This window comes from Brachionichthys hirsutus, chromosome 10 (genome assembly GCF_040956055.1).
Source record: "Brachionichthys hirsutus isolate HB-005 chromosome 10, CSIRO-AGI_Bhir_v1, whole genome shotgun sequence".
Classification (NCBI taxonomy): domain Eukaryota; kingdom Metazoa; phylum Chordata; class Actinopteri; order Lophiiformes; family Brachionichthyidae; genus Brachionichthys; species Brachionichthys hirsutus.
In genome coordinates, this window is record NC_090906.1 from 7,308,614 (window position 1) to 7,325,609 (window position 16,996).

A 16,996-nucleotide genomic window follows, 5' to 3' on the forward strand; every position below is an offset into this window, starting at 1 on the left:
CATCACACTCTATCTTTCCACGTGACACGCTCTGCCCTGGTCTGGTCTCTCTGCCTGCCATTATCAAAACTCCCCATCACCTCATCGTTTTCTCAAACCCCCCCCCCTCTCATAGACGGAACATTTTGACAAACGACACACTCTCAGTCAAATGCAAACACAGGTTTCTCTGCGCCCACAAATTCTGAATTCTGTCACCTCCAATGCACACACTCACCGCCCCCCCCCCACTCTCAACGAACCCCCCCACCCACCCTAATCCTAATCACACCACCACCGTCATCAGCCCTTATCTCACTCCACCAAATCTGCTGTGACTCAAAACAATTTCCTCTCATTTGCGATTCCACTGCCGCCCCCTCCCCTCCTCCTACCTCCATCAACCCACCTACCTCCTTCCATAAAACCTCTCCACCTCCATAATGCCCCATCACAACCCGTCAGGCGCAGACCCCACCCAAACGCATATGCAAGTACACTCACGTACACACACTGTGACCGGTCGCCATTAAAGAATGACGGCTCATCATGTGTAAAGCGTTGACTTGCCACTGTCATCCAGTGGGGCACGAGAAGAACTGCAGTGTGACGTCACGGCGTACGCCGGCCTCGCTGGTTGGTGGAACACTTTTACGTGTGTGTGTGTGTGTGTGTGTGTGTGTGTGATTCTGTGCATGTGCATGTGGTTTGGTTGGAGGAGCCAGTGGAATACAATTTGGTGGGTGGGCCCGGCGGGCCTTGCTGCATCACTGAACCGGGAAAATGAATGAGAGCTTACACTAGATGTCACCCCCTTCCGCTCCTGGTGTCCTCCACTAATTTCCCGTTCTCTTTCCTCTTCTTGTCATCTGCCGTCTGCCCCCCCCCCCCCCCTCCGGGGCAAAGAAAAGCAGTCGAAACTGCAAAAAAAAAAAAATGACAGTATGTTCAACAGTATGTCGCAGAGTTTCTCGACTGTGTTTAACGACTTCGTCAAGTGAAGGAGTAACAAATGTTCGTATCATTTGATTAGATAATTAGAAATGCATCCAAAGTTCAGTGAAGCAGCCTGATTTGCCAGGAATTATGTGCGTTTTTGGATTCCAGCGAGAGGAAAACAGCACCACCAAATGGTTCCCATGGCCACAGCCGGAGAGTCGCAGCTCATAGAGAGGCGTTACTATGGGAGGAAGAGCGTGACACACTGCATGATGAGGTGGCAGCGTACAAGTACGAGTGTTGTTTTACAGCGCCAGACTCCGTCATGCACGCCCATGAAGAGACAGAAATCTGTGTCATTGCTGCAGTCGTGAAGCCAAACGGTGGTGCTGGACGTGCCGGTTCTGATGCTGAATACAATGTTGGGCTTGAATCGACACAACCGTCTGTGATGCAATACAAGAACATTTAGTGAAAGAGATCCTTTTACACATTTTACACAAAATAACCAGGGTTGGATGGAGGCCTTGTTACTCATACAGTAATCGGAAGCGTTCACATGCTGACCGAAAGCATCTCATTCCTCCGGGCTGTAATGAACCCGTGAAGATTTGTGACTTTGCAGAGCAGCTATAGAAGAAAAACAACCACCTCCACTTTAGAGTTTTTATTTTGAAGGGACAGAGAGATCTGACTCATAGCAATGCCACAGCAAAAAAAAAAGAAAATGTATAAGCTCACTCCAGCAGGCTGAGAGCACAGCGGGAAGACGCTGCCTCGGTTATTGATTATCACACAGATACAGTAATGGGTTATCGATTACATCCAGCCTTCTGGCCTGTGTCTGGAGGTAAATTGTATTCTAGAAACATTCAGTTTGGGATTGAGTTCTGTTTTCCTGCAAATCTCATTTCAGAGTGGGAGATTTAACCACAAAAAGCGCTTGTAGAGGAGAAAATGAACAGTCCGGAAAAAAAGAGGCTTCACCTCCTGCTGCTGAGCAGTGTTGACTCGCGTTGCAGGACTCGGCTGGAAGGCATTGACCTCCCGGTGCCTGTGGACTCGGTGAATGAAATAGCTCAGTCTTTAAAACTGATAGGGCCATTGGTAAGATGTGGCAGTTTGTAAAAGTCTAACCAATATAAAGGCATTACGTCTGCAACGACATTCAGAATGAATGGGGCTCGCGTGAAAGAAAGGAGCATCTGTCTTCTACTAAAAGAAGATTTCTTTTGTTTCTATCGCCGATCATGTTTGCAATGAAGACTAGATCCTTGCTGAGTTTCTTCTTTACTTGAAACATCTAATTCCAACCTGCTGAGACTGATCAATAGTTCGAGTATCAGAAGATTGTGTTCAAATTTCAAGTTGACATGAATCAAAAATATATATTCCTTTATATATCATATTAATAATGTCAATATCCTCCATCAAAACTGAAAAGGAAATCTCTGAATGCTTCAAGAGATTCTGAGTTTCCACTTCCACTCCTTTTCTTCACACACGTTTTGTTTCCTGCACCAGAAATGACCAGCGGTATTTCCTAAAAACATGAAAACAGCAAAGGCGATGGCAAATCTTAAATATTTAAATTCAATATTCACATTTCAAACGTTTGTAATCTGCACAGTCAGCTCTCAATGTGGATGATTTGTTCTCCTCTGACCGCGAAGCCATTTTACTTGCACACAAACAAGGAGTATTGATCTGCCTGTTTTCTGACTCCTTTATTCCAGACTTATGAAAGTGGCAAGCTAAAGCGTGGAGGAACGTCGGAGTGAAGCTCCAGAGAGGAGTTTTGATTCTGCTCTCATCTTGTTCCCCCCCGCTGAGAGATCCTGATTAGCACTCGGCTCATTCTGCTGCTGTCAGGCAGAGCCCAGAGGTTGCGAGCTAAATACTTTTTTTGCTTCAAATATGCTGTTTTATGGTATCAAATGCTCGAGATGCGCTCACCGCTCATGAATAAACCTCTTCAGTAAGACTTACGATTTTCCCATTTTTCTCCCTGACAGTAAGTAAGCCTCTTTATGCCAGCTCTCGCAATGAGTTCAACTTCCTCCACGGTTTCACTAAATGTTATATTTGTGTCACCATCTATATACACCGATTTGAATGGTTGTATTATCGATGTAATTAAGCCCATTCATCGACTCGTGCTGGATTGCGCAGGCTGCCTTTTATATACCAGCCGCAGGGGGAGGAACTTCAGGTGCAATGAGTGCACAGATAAAAGTGTCATCCATCCATCCCCACCAGCAATAAATCCCACTGAAGTTTAAAAAATCTCAGAACAGCCCTACAATTTATGTCGCTCTTTCAAGTTTAACCTTCCCAGACAATTATTAAGGACATCAGACCTGTAAAAGAGGAGTTGTGATATTTACAGAAGTGTTTGCTTCTGGGACGGTCCTCCTTTTAATGTTTGTGATCTCCAGGTGATCCAGAAAACGCACCAGTAACCGGATCTGCCTCCTCCTCGGGTGAAGATGCACCCCTGCTCAAAATGCGTCCGAATTTGTTGTCAACTCTTCCAATTGTCTCGGGAACAAAGCAACAGAGATCGTCAGGTGTGGTTAGTGGAGGTAAGACCAGCCCAAATGCCAGATCAATATGTTCTATGTTTGGCAGGATTGTTTTTGAAAATCTACTGTCTGTGTTTCTGGATGTAATTTACAAAAATGATGCTTTAAAATTAGGATAAGGTGTAAAGACAATAAAGCCAATCCCTCCCATAGTGGAGGTAACAGCTGCTGAGTGAGCTCTTTAGAGCTGCTCCACTAGCTACAGTCCAGCTAATTCAAAGGCGCATTATGTATGTTCAGTCCCCTGTTCCACTCTATTACTTGTTAATTTAAGACGTAAGGTAATCCACAGTAGGTGCATCGGGAGGTTTGATTAACTGTGTGCGGGGTCCGTCTGCAGTCTGAATGAGCTTTACTCTCAGATCCATCCCACTTTCATATTGAGAGAATGTAAAAAAAAAAAAATCAATCGAATTCCATACCGCATTTTCATTGCTGCCTTGCAACCAGGCAGATTGCTGCTGCTGATGCTCAGATACCAGGTAACTGAGTGTAGGGGGGGCTCACACACCATCACTACGCAAAGCGTTCAGCAAAAAGAGCACACAGCGCCGGAACAAGGGGGGGACGACGATGTGAATGGCTAAAGAATGAGGAGAAAGAAAGGGATGAAATGAAAATGAGATTGAGTGAAGTAAGCAAAACAATAATAGAAGTAGATCGAGGAAGCGTGCGATGAAGTTGTGAATCTTTTCCAGGTTTTTGTAAATAGATTGGATTAAAAATAATTTGTCCACTGTTTAGTGAAAGTACATGTAAATAAATATACATTTCAGTGGGAGGTCGGTCCAACAGAGCTTTTGTTTTAGAGAGGTTTCCCCCTTTGGCTGCTACACCCACCCTCCCAACTGCTCTGGTGTGCAACAACAGTCATTTAAAAACGTGCATATTAATGTTTTGTTATTCAACATGTAAATCAGGCTTGATTCATCGATGGCCGCGTCGTCAGCGCAGCCTCAGTCTTGCTCATCAGTACAAAGCATTGCTGCTTGCTCCACACAGAGACTGTAATCTCGGCCCGCTCACCTCCAGAGACTGCAATCAGTGACACGCTGTGCCCTCGTTGATAAGAGGCTGTGGAAAGATTTGCTGACTGGAACTTGTGATACAGTAGCGTAAGGAACTGATTCAGTTTTGACTGAGTTGCCAGGCAGTGTATAATAATAACAACATACCTCAAATTCATTTAAAGGATGGCCTCAGTTAAAGGTTACCGTCTTAGAGTAAGGACAGAGTGCACGCCATCCCAACGGAGACACGATCTCCATTGAAGTTTCTCCTGTGAAGCTGATTTATGAATGAAGAAGGCTTTTCCCTTCAGTCCTCCAATGGCACATTGGACTCCTCTCAACATGGAGCAGTCACCTCCATAGGAGTCTGGTGCCCTCTTCTGGTAGGAGAGGTGCAGGTGCAGCTCTCCTTTGCATCTGCTGATGGAACATGGTGTAAACTCATGAAGAGTGCATTGTGGGCACGTAATTAAAATGTACCACTCTTTTTCGATAAAAAAAAAAAAGCAATTTCGAGCAATCCTTCAAACACGCTGAAGAATTAAAGCCGGCGAAACCAAAACTTGTTAATGCAAAAGTTACTGCATACGTGCTAATAAAATAGACACCTCTGTGTTTCTTTGTAAATTGTCTTTGGCATGTCTATATCGTATAAAAATATCAACCAGTCCAATCTTTGATCCATAAGTTTTAATGTTCTTTTCAATATAATCAGTAAGAAAAACAGCAAGGCGGATGACAGAAGTTGGGTTTCTAACATTTTGTACAACCAGTAATTAGTGCGTACCCCATTGATTGCTGCTGTAGTCATTGCTGATCCTAATGCAACAACACAACCTCTGGACAATGTCATCTTGTGATGGGGTAGCAGCCTGGAGGTGATTCTGAGTCTGTGGATGATGTTCGCGTCCGTCACGCAGCCCCTGACTTTTGAATTCCAACTTGCATGAGTTTTAAAATTGCTTTTAATGCTTAGGTGAGGGCGGCACATTGGCATTGTGGTTAGCGCTGTTACCTCACAGCAAAAAGGTACCGGGTCCAAAGTCCAAACCCTCTCTGTGAGGAGTTTGTATGTTCTGCAGTTTAGGTCTAATTTGTCCATAGTGTATGAGTATGTGTATATATAAACAATACTATAGCATGTGATGATGATGATGAATATATTTATGTTAGAGTACAGGTACAGTCAAACAGTAGCATGTACTAAAGTACAAATACAGTCAAACATCCTGTCTAAGAGGATCATTTCAAAAAAGCCCTTGCGGTCTTGTTTCCGTTGAAAGTCCTTCCGTTGTTATTGGCCAAATAAACTCTGTCCTAAAGAATCATTGAATATTTACAGTTAATATTACCAGGAAATTATATGAGGACAGTAATGGGAAGAAAACATTACAGCACAATATTGAAATTGAGAGAAGAATGAAGCAGTCAAAACTACCTATGAAAGCGCATCATCCATTGATGCCCCCGTGGTCTCCCTGTGGAGGGCTGTTGTTCAGACTGAAACAGTCGCCTGAACAGTTGTATTCATTTCTGTGTAGTCGCGCCCCCCCTAGGAAGAAAAAAACATTTTGCGCCCCCCCCCCCGAAAAAAAAACAAAACTTTTGTATCCTTATTAACATACAAAGAATTATGGAAAAGAAAGAAATATAGATCAACTTACAACAAAGAATAACTTTATTACCATTTTTTTTAGTCTGCAACAGAAAATGAGGAAGTTAGGTCTTTCTTCTTCTACCACCGTATATTGTTTACAACCGCTCTTCTTCTGCTAATCCTCCCTGCGCGCACTCTGACAATCAGGGCGGCACTGCCAACTACTGGAGCGGATGTGCAATTACACTTTACTCTCGTAAGGCAAAAAAACATTTTCTCTGCGGTCACAGGCGCCCCCCCTGACATCGCACCGCGCCCCCCTAGGGGGGCGCGCCCCACCATTTGAGAACCACTGCTGTAGCCTCACAATGTATAAACAAAAAACTGAACTATGAACGGTTTTATTGAAGACAGGAGATCTAAATGATTAGTTTTCCGAGAACAAACACACATGAATCGTCTAAGCCAGGGGTGGGAAAACTTTTTGACTCGCGGGCCACAATGGGTTCTAAAATTTGAAAGAGGGGCCGGACCAAGAACAGATGGATGGAGTGTTTGTGTGAGCTAATATAAATGATCTGTAAAATACATTACGTGAAAGGATTTGGCCTTTTACAGGTAGCATTACAGGGAAAAGGTCAAATGAATGAGGTTTAATTATAATAAAATTTAATTTAATGATATAATTTGGACAAGTTTGGCGGGCCAGATTAAATAGCCCAACGGGCCGCATATGGCCCCCGGGCCTTGGTTTGCCCATGCCTGGTCTAAGCATAGGACAATCCCAGCTGAAACGTCAGAGCGGGCGCAGGAGTGGAGTCGTTGGTCCACGTTAGGGTAAAATTGGTTCCGTTATGGGCTGTGGGTTCCGGTACGGGAAAGCAGATGTGACAAATGATGCCCACGGACAAAATGAGAACTGACAACATGAGGGCGCTTCCCCGACGCAGGAGCAGCTGAGAGACAGATAAAGGCCCTGGCGTTTTCGTGCGTGTGTTTGTGCTCTGCGCGTCACCTCCCTCGGCGCCGCTCTCTGTCACGTGGCCAGCTTGTTGCTCCTGATCCAGGGTGTCTACTGAAATGTAGCGGGTGCCTTTGGCCTCTTCTTCGGCCTTTAGGGTGGGAGGATGCTGCTGTTGAACAAAATGTGAGTCATTAAGTGTTGCCCAAATGAGCCAAGCGAAGACGTAACTTAATCCTCAGTGAAATAATGCCTGAACATGTATTATCAGCAGAATGTGGAAAACAGCAGTTTTGATTTTTATTAATTATGTGTTGCAGAGAGATCCACTGTGTTCCACAGCTAACCCTAGCCTGCCCTGCTCCCTATGTAAGGCAATCCACTGGATTTCACTGCCCACAGCGACTCCATGTTTCTGGAAGTCCCTTAAGATTTTGGCACATAGTCGCTCCTTTAACCAGACATCACCCTTACTGTATTATGGCAGTCAGAGAGGTCAGGCGCCGTTTCTTCATCCAGTACCACGCTGTCGGGACGGCTTTGTGTCACCAGAAGTTTCTTTCCAGCTCGGAATTGAGCCTGAAACATGTTAAATTCAGGTTTATAACGCATTAAAAATAATATGAACTAGAAAAGCACTCGGAGAGCGCAAACCTCCGCCAAGCAGCTCATTCTCCTTGTAATTGGATTTACACCGTCCACATGCACGGTGATCTGGATCATCACCAAAATTCTTTATATACCAACCAGCTCCATTTTTTTCCTGATCTCATTCTGGATCAGATCCAGAAGACATTTTGCATGCATATCGGATCCCTTTATGACTGTGATTTTCGGTGAGTGAATTGAATTCATATTTTTTTAAAGCCTCTATTAAAAGTAAATGGGGAAAAAGCAGTTTATATATATATATATAGGTATATATATTCAGAAAAGTATCTGGATCGCTCTCAAACTTTAATTGGATCTAGGCAAGACCCAGCTTCAGATTTCTTTTTAACAAGACCCATCCAGCAGTTTCTCTGTAATCCTTCTTACAGACAGAAAAACAGACGAACAGACAAATGGCGTCAAAAACACAACCTGCTTGGTAATAAATGCTTCAGTTCACCACCAACGTAGCCACAATTTTAAAACAAAATCCATCTTTTCATCAAACCTCCACTCGTTTTGATAGAGAATACAGAAAAAAATCTGTTTTTGTGAATGAATTGAGAGAGTTTATTAAGAAAGCTATGCAAAACAAAAATGATTAAGCCATGACAAGATAAAAATAATTGATAATTTCTTCTATGTTCCTGTCTTTTATGGTTTTTGTAGAAATATTTAAGCAGCATGCAAGGTTCATAAATGAAAAGAATATCCTACCTGGTGTGTGACTTTCTTCCAGTTGAGTTTGTAGATGACGACAAGAAACAATACTGCCTCAAGGAAAGCGCAAAATAAGATGCCAAGCCACAAACCTGTCAAGGGATGCACATACACATATCTTATTGAAAGTTGTTATCTGCAGTCAATGTAGATAGAAATCTAGAAATAGGTTATATACATACTCACTCCACAAATACAAACATACAGCAATGCATGAGGTAGTAGCAGCATTAGCAGTGATAGCATGTTACAATAACCACCATATTATTTCACATCATCTCAGGAGTGACATGTTCCCAATTCTTATCTATTAATTGGTTTGAGATAAAAAATAAAAAAGCAGGTATTAAACTGGATGAAAGCATTGCCTATTATCCTGAGCTGGGCTGCGAACATCAATGCGATTCCGATTGGCAAGCCAATGAAGTAGTACGACACTAGGTTGGAAAAGGCAGCAACTTTCTGCATCCCAGCTCCTATGAGAATACCTGAGGTGACACACTGGGGGGGGGGGGGAGGAATGAACTACAGTCAGAACTGTGCACTTCTTAAAGCAAGAGCTTAATGTAAAGCATGACACCGTTGTGTACTGTCATACCAGAAGTGCATCGAAGAATTGTACAAATATGTAGACTGTGAGGTTATCAGAGACGAGCTCCACAATGGCTCTGCAAACAGGACAAAGACGGATCAGCAGATAAAGAGTTGCTTTCAATTGTGCAGGGATTCATGGGTGTCGGTCGGAAGCTCACTCATCAGATGTAAATATGTATCCAACAACAGACTTAATGGCAGCGATGATGACGCCCCAGATCACTGCAAACACTACTGTAGTGAACACGGAAATGAGACACACATGAGACACGTTTTCATCCAGTAGCATGTAAATATCAAACATATTCTAATATATACTATATTAGTAGACATTAATCCACCTGCCAACCACTTTGAATTGCATTAAGGACATACACATTATATATAATATACATAATAAAGTGTAATCACGTGTCTTTGTACCTGTTAGAACCAGAACAACTTTGCAAGTGACTTTTGCCCTAGCAATGTTTCCGGCACCCAGGGCATTCCCAACACGCACGCAGGCTGCAGCATGAACACCTAGATGGAACTATAAGGGCCTGTTATTGATCTGTGTATGTCAGCTGGCTTAAAAGAATAGTTGTTGTTGTTGTTGTTGTTGTTGTTCCATTATCATGTGGATCAATAGAAAAATGACACTGGGATCAATCTTCTCGTCTGATGTAAACAAGGGCCATGTACACCTAAATGTTCTTGAAGACACCGGGCGATCCATACCATGTATATTATGGCTCCGAGTTCCAGCAACACGTGCTGGGCAGCAAGATCCACTTCACCAAGCATACCTGATAACGGTCATTACAAATTCTTTCGCATCATGACACTTCATCAAGAAACTTTGCACAAATGTCTGTGTAGGTCATCCAGGTCATTGTAAATCACGTCTCATCCAAGAGGCAAACGTTCAATAAAATGAACGCAGCATTACTGAAGCAAAAGTGAGGGACGATAGCTCATCCAGATTTTTTAATTGATAACTTTATATGGTTTTACATGATCCTTGAAAATCACTGTAAATGTTTTCAATCAGTACATGATGCCTATAAGTGTTAATAAATTCAGGAAATTGATTTAAGCATGTCATGTGAATTTATGTACTCACTGGAGGTATACTGTGTGTGTGTGTGTGTGTGTGTGTGTGTGTCGTGTCACACAAAACACTGACCAGCAAGAAAGCCTCCGACCTCCCACACCCACCATTCAAAGTAGACCATGAAAATACTGGGAAGAGCCAGCTTCATGTAAGAGCCCCACTGCTGCATACAGTCAGTGGACCAGCCTGCACAGAGTTCACGCAGAACCATTACGGTGATGCTCAATACTTCCTGCAGGGGGCATCATTTTACAGGAAGGTGGATTGAATAAGAACTATATGCCGTCTTTAGTGAATGACTGACCTCCCCATGTCTGCAGATGGAGCTTCTTCCACTTGATGTAGCCAAACAGCAGCAGACAGAGAGTGATCTGAGAGAGACTGTTGGCGATTGCTGATCCACTGAAGACAGACAGTATAGCACGTTTTATTTCGGAGGATCATTTGCATTGAGTCAATCAATCAATCAAATCTTCATTGCAGACACAATGGTCCAATTAAAAAGCACACATAACATTTACAACATTTACAACGTTTACACAGTAAACACAGTAATCCTAGAATAAAATCAGGTACCAATGACACCAAATACCTGAGTTAAACTTCACAGCACTTAGGCTTGGCTGAGTCAGTGTTCTGATGATGTCATTCCCTGAGTCATGCAGCCGACAAATAAACCTGTATGACGGGTGCCTCAGCTGAGCATTAAGTTCAGTTCAGTTCAGTTCAGAGCTTTATTGTCCCACAAGGGGAAATTTGCTTTGCAGCAGAGGTCACAACAACAACAACAATGCCACAGGACGACATGGAACATGTAAAGTAAAACAACAATAAAAACAACCTTAAAAAAAAAGATAAATAAATCTGTCCTATCTCTGGGATGGAGGCCCTAATGAATAAAGTGCTGCTGAGCAGTGCAGACAAGTGAAGGTTAGTGCAGGTTAAGAACATTTATTGCACTTGGGACAAACGAAAATTTAAATCTATTGCTCTTTATCCTGGGGAGCTTGTATCTCCGCCCAGAGCGTAGGAGAGCAAACTCCTCCAAGAGTGGGTGATCCGAGGTGGACAGAATCGACCGTGCCTTCCGCAACACCTGCCGGTCAAAGATTTCAGCCAAGGAAAGCTGCTGTGAGCCAATGATTTTACTCGCTACCTTCACAATGCTGGACAAACTGTTTTTGTTTTGCACTGTGAGATTTCCATACCAGGAAATTATACAGAAGGTTAAAATGGACTCGATAAAAGATTTATAAAATAAGACCATCAAAGTTTTGTCCACATTAAAAGTGTTCAGTCTGTGCAGAAAGTAGAGTCTCTACAGACCCTTTTTGCAGGGGCGGGGCGTTAACCCCGACACCACAGAACATTTCACTGGCACCGGACCATCTTGGCTTCCTGAGAAGTATCCGCACGCAGTCATTGTATGCCACCCTCAACTTCTGCATGCTGGCCTGTTTGTACTTGATCCACAATGGGGCAGTATAGAGTGGCGTACAAAAGGCCCTGAAGAGGGTGACTTTGACCACTTCAGAGCAAAAACTAAATTTCTTCTTCAGCATGTTGGCCTGCGCAAACAGCATCCGCCGCTGTCTATACATGTCATCATCATCTCCCAGCTGGTCATTGATCATGTGGCTCAGATATTTAGTTCTGCTGCAGACAGACAGCACTTGCCCTGACAGATAAAAGTTTGGGAAGTCCAAACCCTTATCCTCTCTGGTTCTGCAAACCATGACGGCACTCTTCTTGGCATTATACTTTACATCAAACCTGATACCATAGCCAGTGCATATGTCCAGGAGCTGCTGGAAGCCAGCACTGCTCGGTGACAATATGGCCGGGTCGTCAGCATACATGAAGTGATTGATCAAGGTGTCACCAAGCATACACCTTCCCTCTCTATGCAAGATGGGAAGGAAATGGACATGGAAGTGTTCAAAAGGAGGGGATTTGAGCATACTTGAGAGATGTCTGAGATGAAGGGAGTTCATGCTTGGGATCTAACAGAGGGACGGAGCTGACCTGACCATAGAAACCCCAATTGGTCACCGCTAGGTCAGCTGCCTGTAGCCTCAAATATTTGTCCAGCTGGACCAGGCTCTCTTTTATAACAACACACTTTAACAACACAGCATGCAAATCTTCTTGGACAGATTAAAGTGGAAAGACCAAACTTGTGGCTATGAGTCTAACAGTCACCTGCTTGGACTGCAATGAAAAGGAACCGCCTTTGAGGGTTGACTCGTATCGTATCAGTAAGAAACTTACATGACACCCAACTGGAGGGTGGAGATCAAGATATAGTTTGCAGCCAGGTTGAGAACATTTGCTACTGCAGCTGTATACATCTGAGGTAGAATGATGCCCTGAAATACACAAGGAGTTGACAATTAGATATCCAATATGTCGAGCTTAGGGTCATACATTTTAATTATAGTGGTTCGTAAAAAAAATAAAAGCTTGGTTAGGCTGTATTTGCAGAGATGCTCACAAATATAAACATTCTTTTAAAATGTAAATTTGAGCCTTTTTCCTGTTACAGTTCATTCCAACCAAACTTCACAGCCATCCGTTTAGCAATAAGAGACATGCTACTCCAAAACACACTTTCATGGGGGCACTGAATGTTAATCAGATGAGCAGCACGGTCATCAATGTAAAAGGTTGCACCGCTATTAGTCGTTTAGCTGCGAGGAGATGCATGCTTGTTTCCCTTTAGGCACTCACTTGGCTTTGTAAATAGGTGACTTGCAAATTGTGCAGGAACATGGCCTGTTGCAGAGAGAGGAAAAACAGATGTCATGTATTTATTGATCCAAGTGGAGCACAAACTGGAAAGAGATGTATTATTTTGTCTTGCTTCTGAATCACTGTCGTTTGTAAACTTTACTGTAATCATGTGTGGAAACATGTTTGTTTTTTTTGATACATCCATTTATCACTGCTGCTCTTAAGCACATTACTGCAAAGATACAACAGGAGAGTAACTGGAACAAGCTTTTTCTTTTCTCATGGCTGGACTGGTCCCATTGGAAAAGGTATTGTAAATGTATTATCCATTTAGTTGATAGTTTTACATAGTTTCAGATTGTAAAATATTTTACTGACCTTACATCCTCTCAGAATCAGCAAAATTGGATGGCTTTCCAAATAGCCATACAATCATAGAATCTTTTAGTGTCCTATTTCTGCACCTCAAGTTATTGGAGGATAATGTATGATGCAACATGACTTAAATAACCAATAAGTTTTGTCCCTTGGTAGACAACCAATTATAATACATTCAGACTCCGGACAGTGTTTCAGTTCAATATACTCACTGGAACAGCTGGTATAAACATGATCATGTACAGGTGGGCAATTCTAAGGGGTTGGGGAACAGAAACATATTATTAGAATATGAATATATTACATGATTATCTGCCAGCTATGTCCCTCTTTTAACAGGTCTGTTTTCCTCCCATATCACGTAAGCTCTATAATAAATAAAATAGCACAAATCTGTCTTAAAAATCCATCAATGTGCAAACAAAGCCGAACTTAAATACATATATCCATCCTTCAACACAAGCTACTGTGGGATAATTTCATTAAGAAATTGAAAATATAAACACTCATGTGAGGTTGTCTTAAACAGCCTAGTAGCAACTCAATGACAATAATTTGTATATGCAGAATAGTAAGGTGTTCATGCATGCTGTTTTATGAACTATGATTATACCTCGCCACCTCGTCCTCTTGGTGCAGGAGGAGCATTAAGTTGTAAGAGTTGATGAGGAGAGCCCAACAAGGGAGACAGAACAGCAGTAGGATCAGTGAACTCCTTTGGAGGATCACTCCCACATATTTAAAGTTCTTGCTGCCATATGTCTGCAAAACACAAATGATGCAAATGAAAACTGTCTGACCCCATGGCTTAAAATGCGAGAAAAAAAATGGCATACAGAGGGCACAGATGCAATTTGCGCACCTGAGAAATGAGTGTGTCACAAGTCACAACAAGGCCAACTCCTGTTGATGCTGTAGTCACGTTAAGGGTCTGAGAGATGGAGAAAAAGAATCAATAATATAATCAGAATCAGAAGAAGAAGAAGAAAAAAACTTGGAATAGAACACTATTCCAGATCGTAACTCCTACAATGCATACAGGCTGCAGCAGCTTAATAAACTTCTGGAGAATAGGTTACCATTGCAGATTTTAAATACTAGTTAAACAGGATTTGTTTCATCTGTATATGTTACTGCCGTAAAGAGGATTTCTAGGGTGGTCACACTTTTTTGTTTCAGCCATTTTGTGAGGCCTTTTGTTCGGCCATTTTGTGAGGCCTTTTTTTCGGCCATTTTGTTTCAGCCATATTGTTTTGGCCATTTTGTCTCGGCCATTTTGTTTCTGTCATTTTGTTTCCACCATTTTGTGATTGGTAGCACACCCTAGAAGACCAATCAGAGCCGGAGGACGTTAGCATGATGCAGCACAGGCTTTAAGGGGAGGGTCGTGCGAGTCGGTGAGGGGGATGCCATTTTTGGAGCAAGCAACAGACATGACCCGACAAAGCCAGAGCACGGACATTGGGGTGAAGGACTGGCAGAGGCACGATATATTTGTGAGTTGTTACTTTCACAGACACAGGCACTTTATTTATGCATCTGTGGTGGTGGTGATTGAAGACCCATATATGTGTGCTGGGTTGACTTTACCCATCGACCTGAAAAGACACGTGATGGATCACAATGAGTGTTTGCTGAATGTTTGTACATGGTTGCTATATGTTGCTTTGCTATTGCGACTATATCGGCTACTCCTCAATCTGGGGCCCATGACCCACCTTCTTCCTGGACATTTTGCTAACCTAAAATGGCTCAGGGTAGAAGACAGGGTTAAACAGCTCAAACTGGGATTGGCATTTAAAATAGTCAATGCAGCTCTGCCCTCAGTCCCCTCAATCCCTGCATACCTGACGGAACACCTCCACAGATTTAGTGACGCCCACAGCCACAACACTAGAGGGAGCTCAAACAACAACCTGATTACCCCTCCTATAAGACAAACATGGGTAAATCATCTTTTTACAATACGGCCACCCAAGGGTGGAACGGTTTGACTCCCGCCCTCAAAACATGCACCTCTTTGGCCTCCTTCAAAACGGCCCTAAAAATACACCTTTTAGGGGGACAGAAACGGAGATAGTCATCACAACTCTCTCCGGATCAAACCCCCCCCCCCTTTTTTTTTGTCCACCTACGTTGCACATATTAATTGTAATTTATGTAAGTTATTTATTGTCATTCATTGTCATTTTGCATCAGTGGTGTAATTTATTTTAGATTAATTGTTAGTTTGCATCGGCGGTGTAAAATCATTTTATTAAATTTGTATTGTTAATTGTGGATGATTTATGTACGAAGGACTTTCAACGGAAACAAGACCGCAAGGGCTTTTTTGAAATGCTCCTCTTAGACAGGATGTTTGACTTTATTTGTACTGTGTGACTGTACTTGTACTCTAACATTCTATCTAATAAATATATTCATCATCAGTTATTTACACAGTAATGTTTGTTTAATTTCTTATCTTGTTTTTTCCTTTCTTTTCTTGGGTGTGTCTCTTGGGTGTGTCTCCGCCTTGAGAACAACCGAGGAACCAGTCTTTGAATTATTACAGTGTATATATATATATAGCTAGAATCTAAGCTCTTCTTGCTAGTCTTAACTGGAAATCAACGCTCCAGTCTGCGACTTGTGATGAATTTAGACCACTTCAACTTCTCCTTTTGTTGATATAAGTCCCTAGAATTCAATCAGACATGATCCAAAGTCAGACTCATCGGCCTGTGACAATCAGCCGTTTAGATGTTCTCAAGACAATGTCCTCAACCGTGAGGTGAGTGATGCCAATGAATGTCCTTTATGACATTAACATTTTATGACTCATGATATTGAAAGTCTTATTTCAGTTTTTCATGACTGTCTATGTGAAAGGTGAATTTGCTTGTCTTTCTCCAACCTTGAGGAATATGCCATAATATTATTATGAAATCCCTTTTTAAAGGACTCACTTATTTCATGATATCTAAATTGTGAGAGCGAAAGAGGAGAGAAGCAGCCGTGTGAAGCTGTGCCAAAGTTGTGTAACCGCAGCGGGGAAAGCCAGTGAGTGTTAGGAGTGAGAACCGTACCGCTGCGGCCAGTGCATAACCCGCCAGTTCTACATTGCCAATGTGACCACAGAATATGGTGGTAACAAACGGCAGGAGATAGAACAGGATCCGAGACAGTAGCTGTAGAAACAAGCACAAGCATTGGATCAGCTCAAAATCACGCAGCGAAATAATGCCATGGAATGTGGATTTGCATCATGCATGTATCAACTTGCGTCACCCCTTGCACTCATAAAACATCAACTATGTGTACTGCTGGATTGTACTCTGAAACAGTGAGCATTCAAAATGCTTTCAAATATGGCAATTTACAATTACAGTCGCAGCATCTCACGAATCCCTCACCAATGCTTCAACTTTGCCCTACTCACCATCGGTCCTGTGAGCCGTAAGACATGGTAAAGCTCCTCTCGGTAGGTCAGTGGCAACCAGCGTTTAATGCAAGCACAGAAGAACAGTTTGGAACTGCCCGTGTCCACCGCCACTGCCGCCTCAATGCCTGCTGTCTTGGCAACAGGAACTCCAGCAGCGGGTCCTGCACCCAGAGAACGGTGTGCAGGATCCGGAGAACACGGCCCCTCCATTCAACCGCCGAAAGAGAAGAGTGAAGGGAGGGGAGAAGAGAGAACGGCTAAGAGGGAAATAAAGGGAGGGATAGCAGAAGGAGAGAGGGCGTGCTCTCTGGGTATTGGGTATTGAAGTA

At 42.8% G+C, this 16,996-nt stretch overlaps 2 protein-coding genes across 2 annotated transcripts in view; one reads left to right on the top strand and one right to left on the bottom strand.

Moving 5' to 3' along the window:
- tmigd1 (transmembrane and immunoglobulin domain containing 1) overlaps nucleotides 1-16,996 on the top strand; it is a 73,000-nt gene that overhangs the window by 39,208 nt on the left and 16,796 nt on the right. The window lies entirely within an intron of this gene.
- On the bottom strand, nucleotides 6,128-16,877 carry slc47a1 (solute carrier family 47 member 1). The gene is given in 17 exon segments (XM_068744173.1): nucleotides 6,128-7,222; nucleotides 7,540-7,650; nucleotides 8,440-8,534; nucleotides 8,811-8,949; nucleotides 8,951-9,110; nucleotides 9,195-9,270; nucleotides 9,460-9,568; nucleotides 9,757-9,824; nucleotides 10,205-10,318; nucleotides 10,437-10,534; nucleotides 12,404-12,501; nucleotides 12,863-12,907; nucleotides 13,456-13,498; nucleotides 13,857-14,005; nucleotides 14,106-14,174; nucleotides 16,312-16,413; nucleotides 16,665-16,877. Coding segments are annotated over 17 exon segments (2,034 nt in total). The 3' UTR covers nucleotides 6,128-6,877.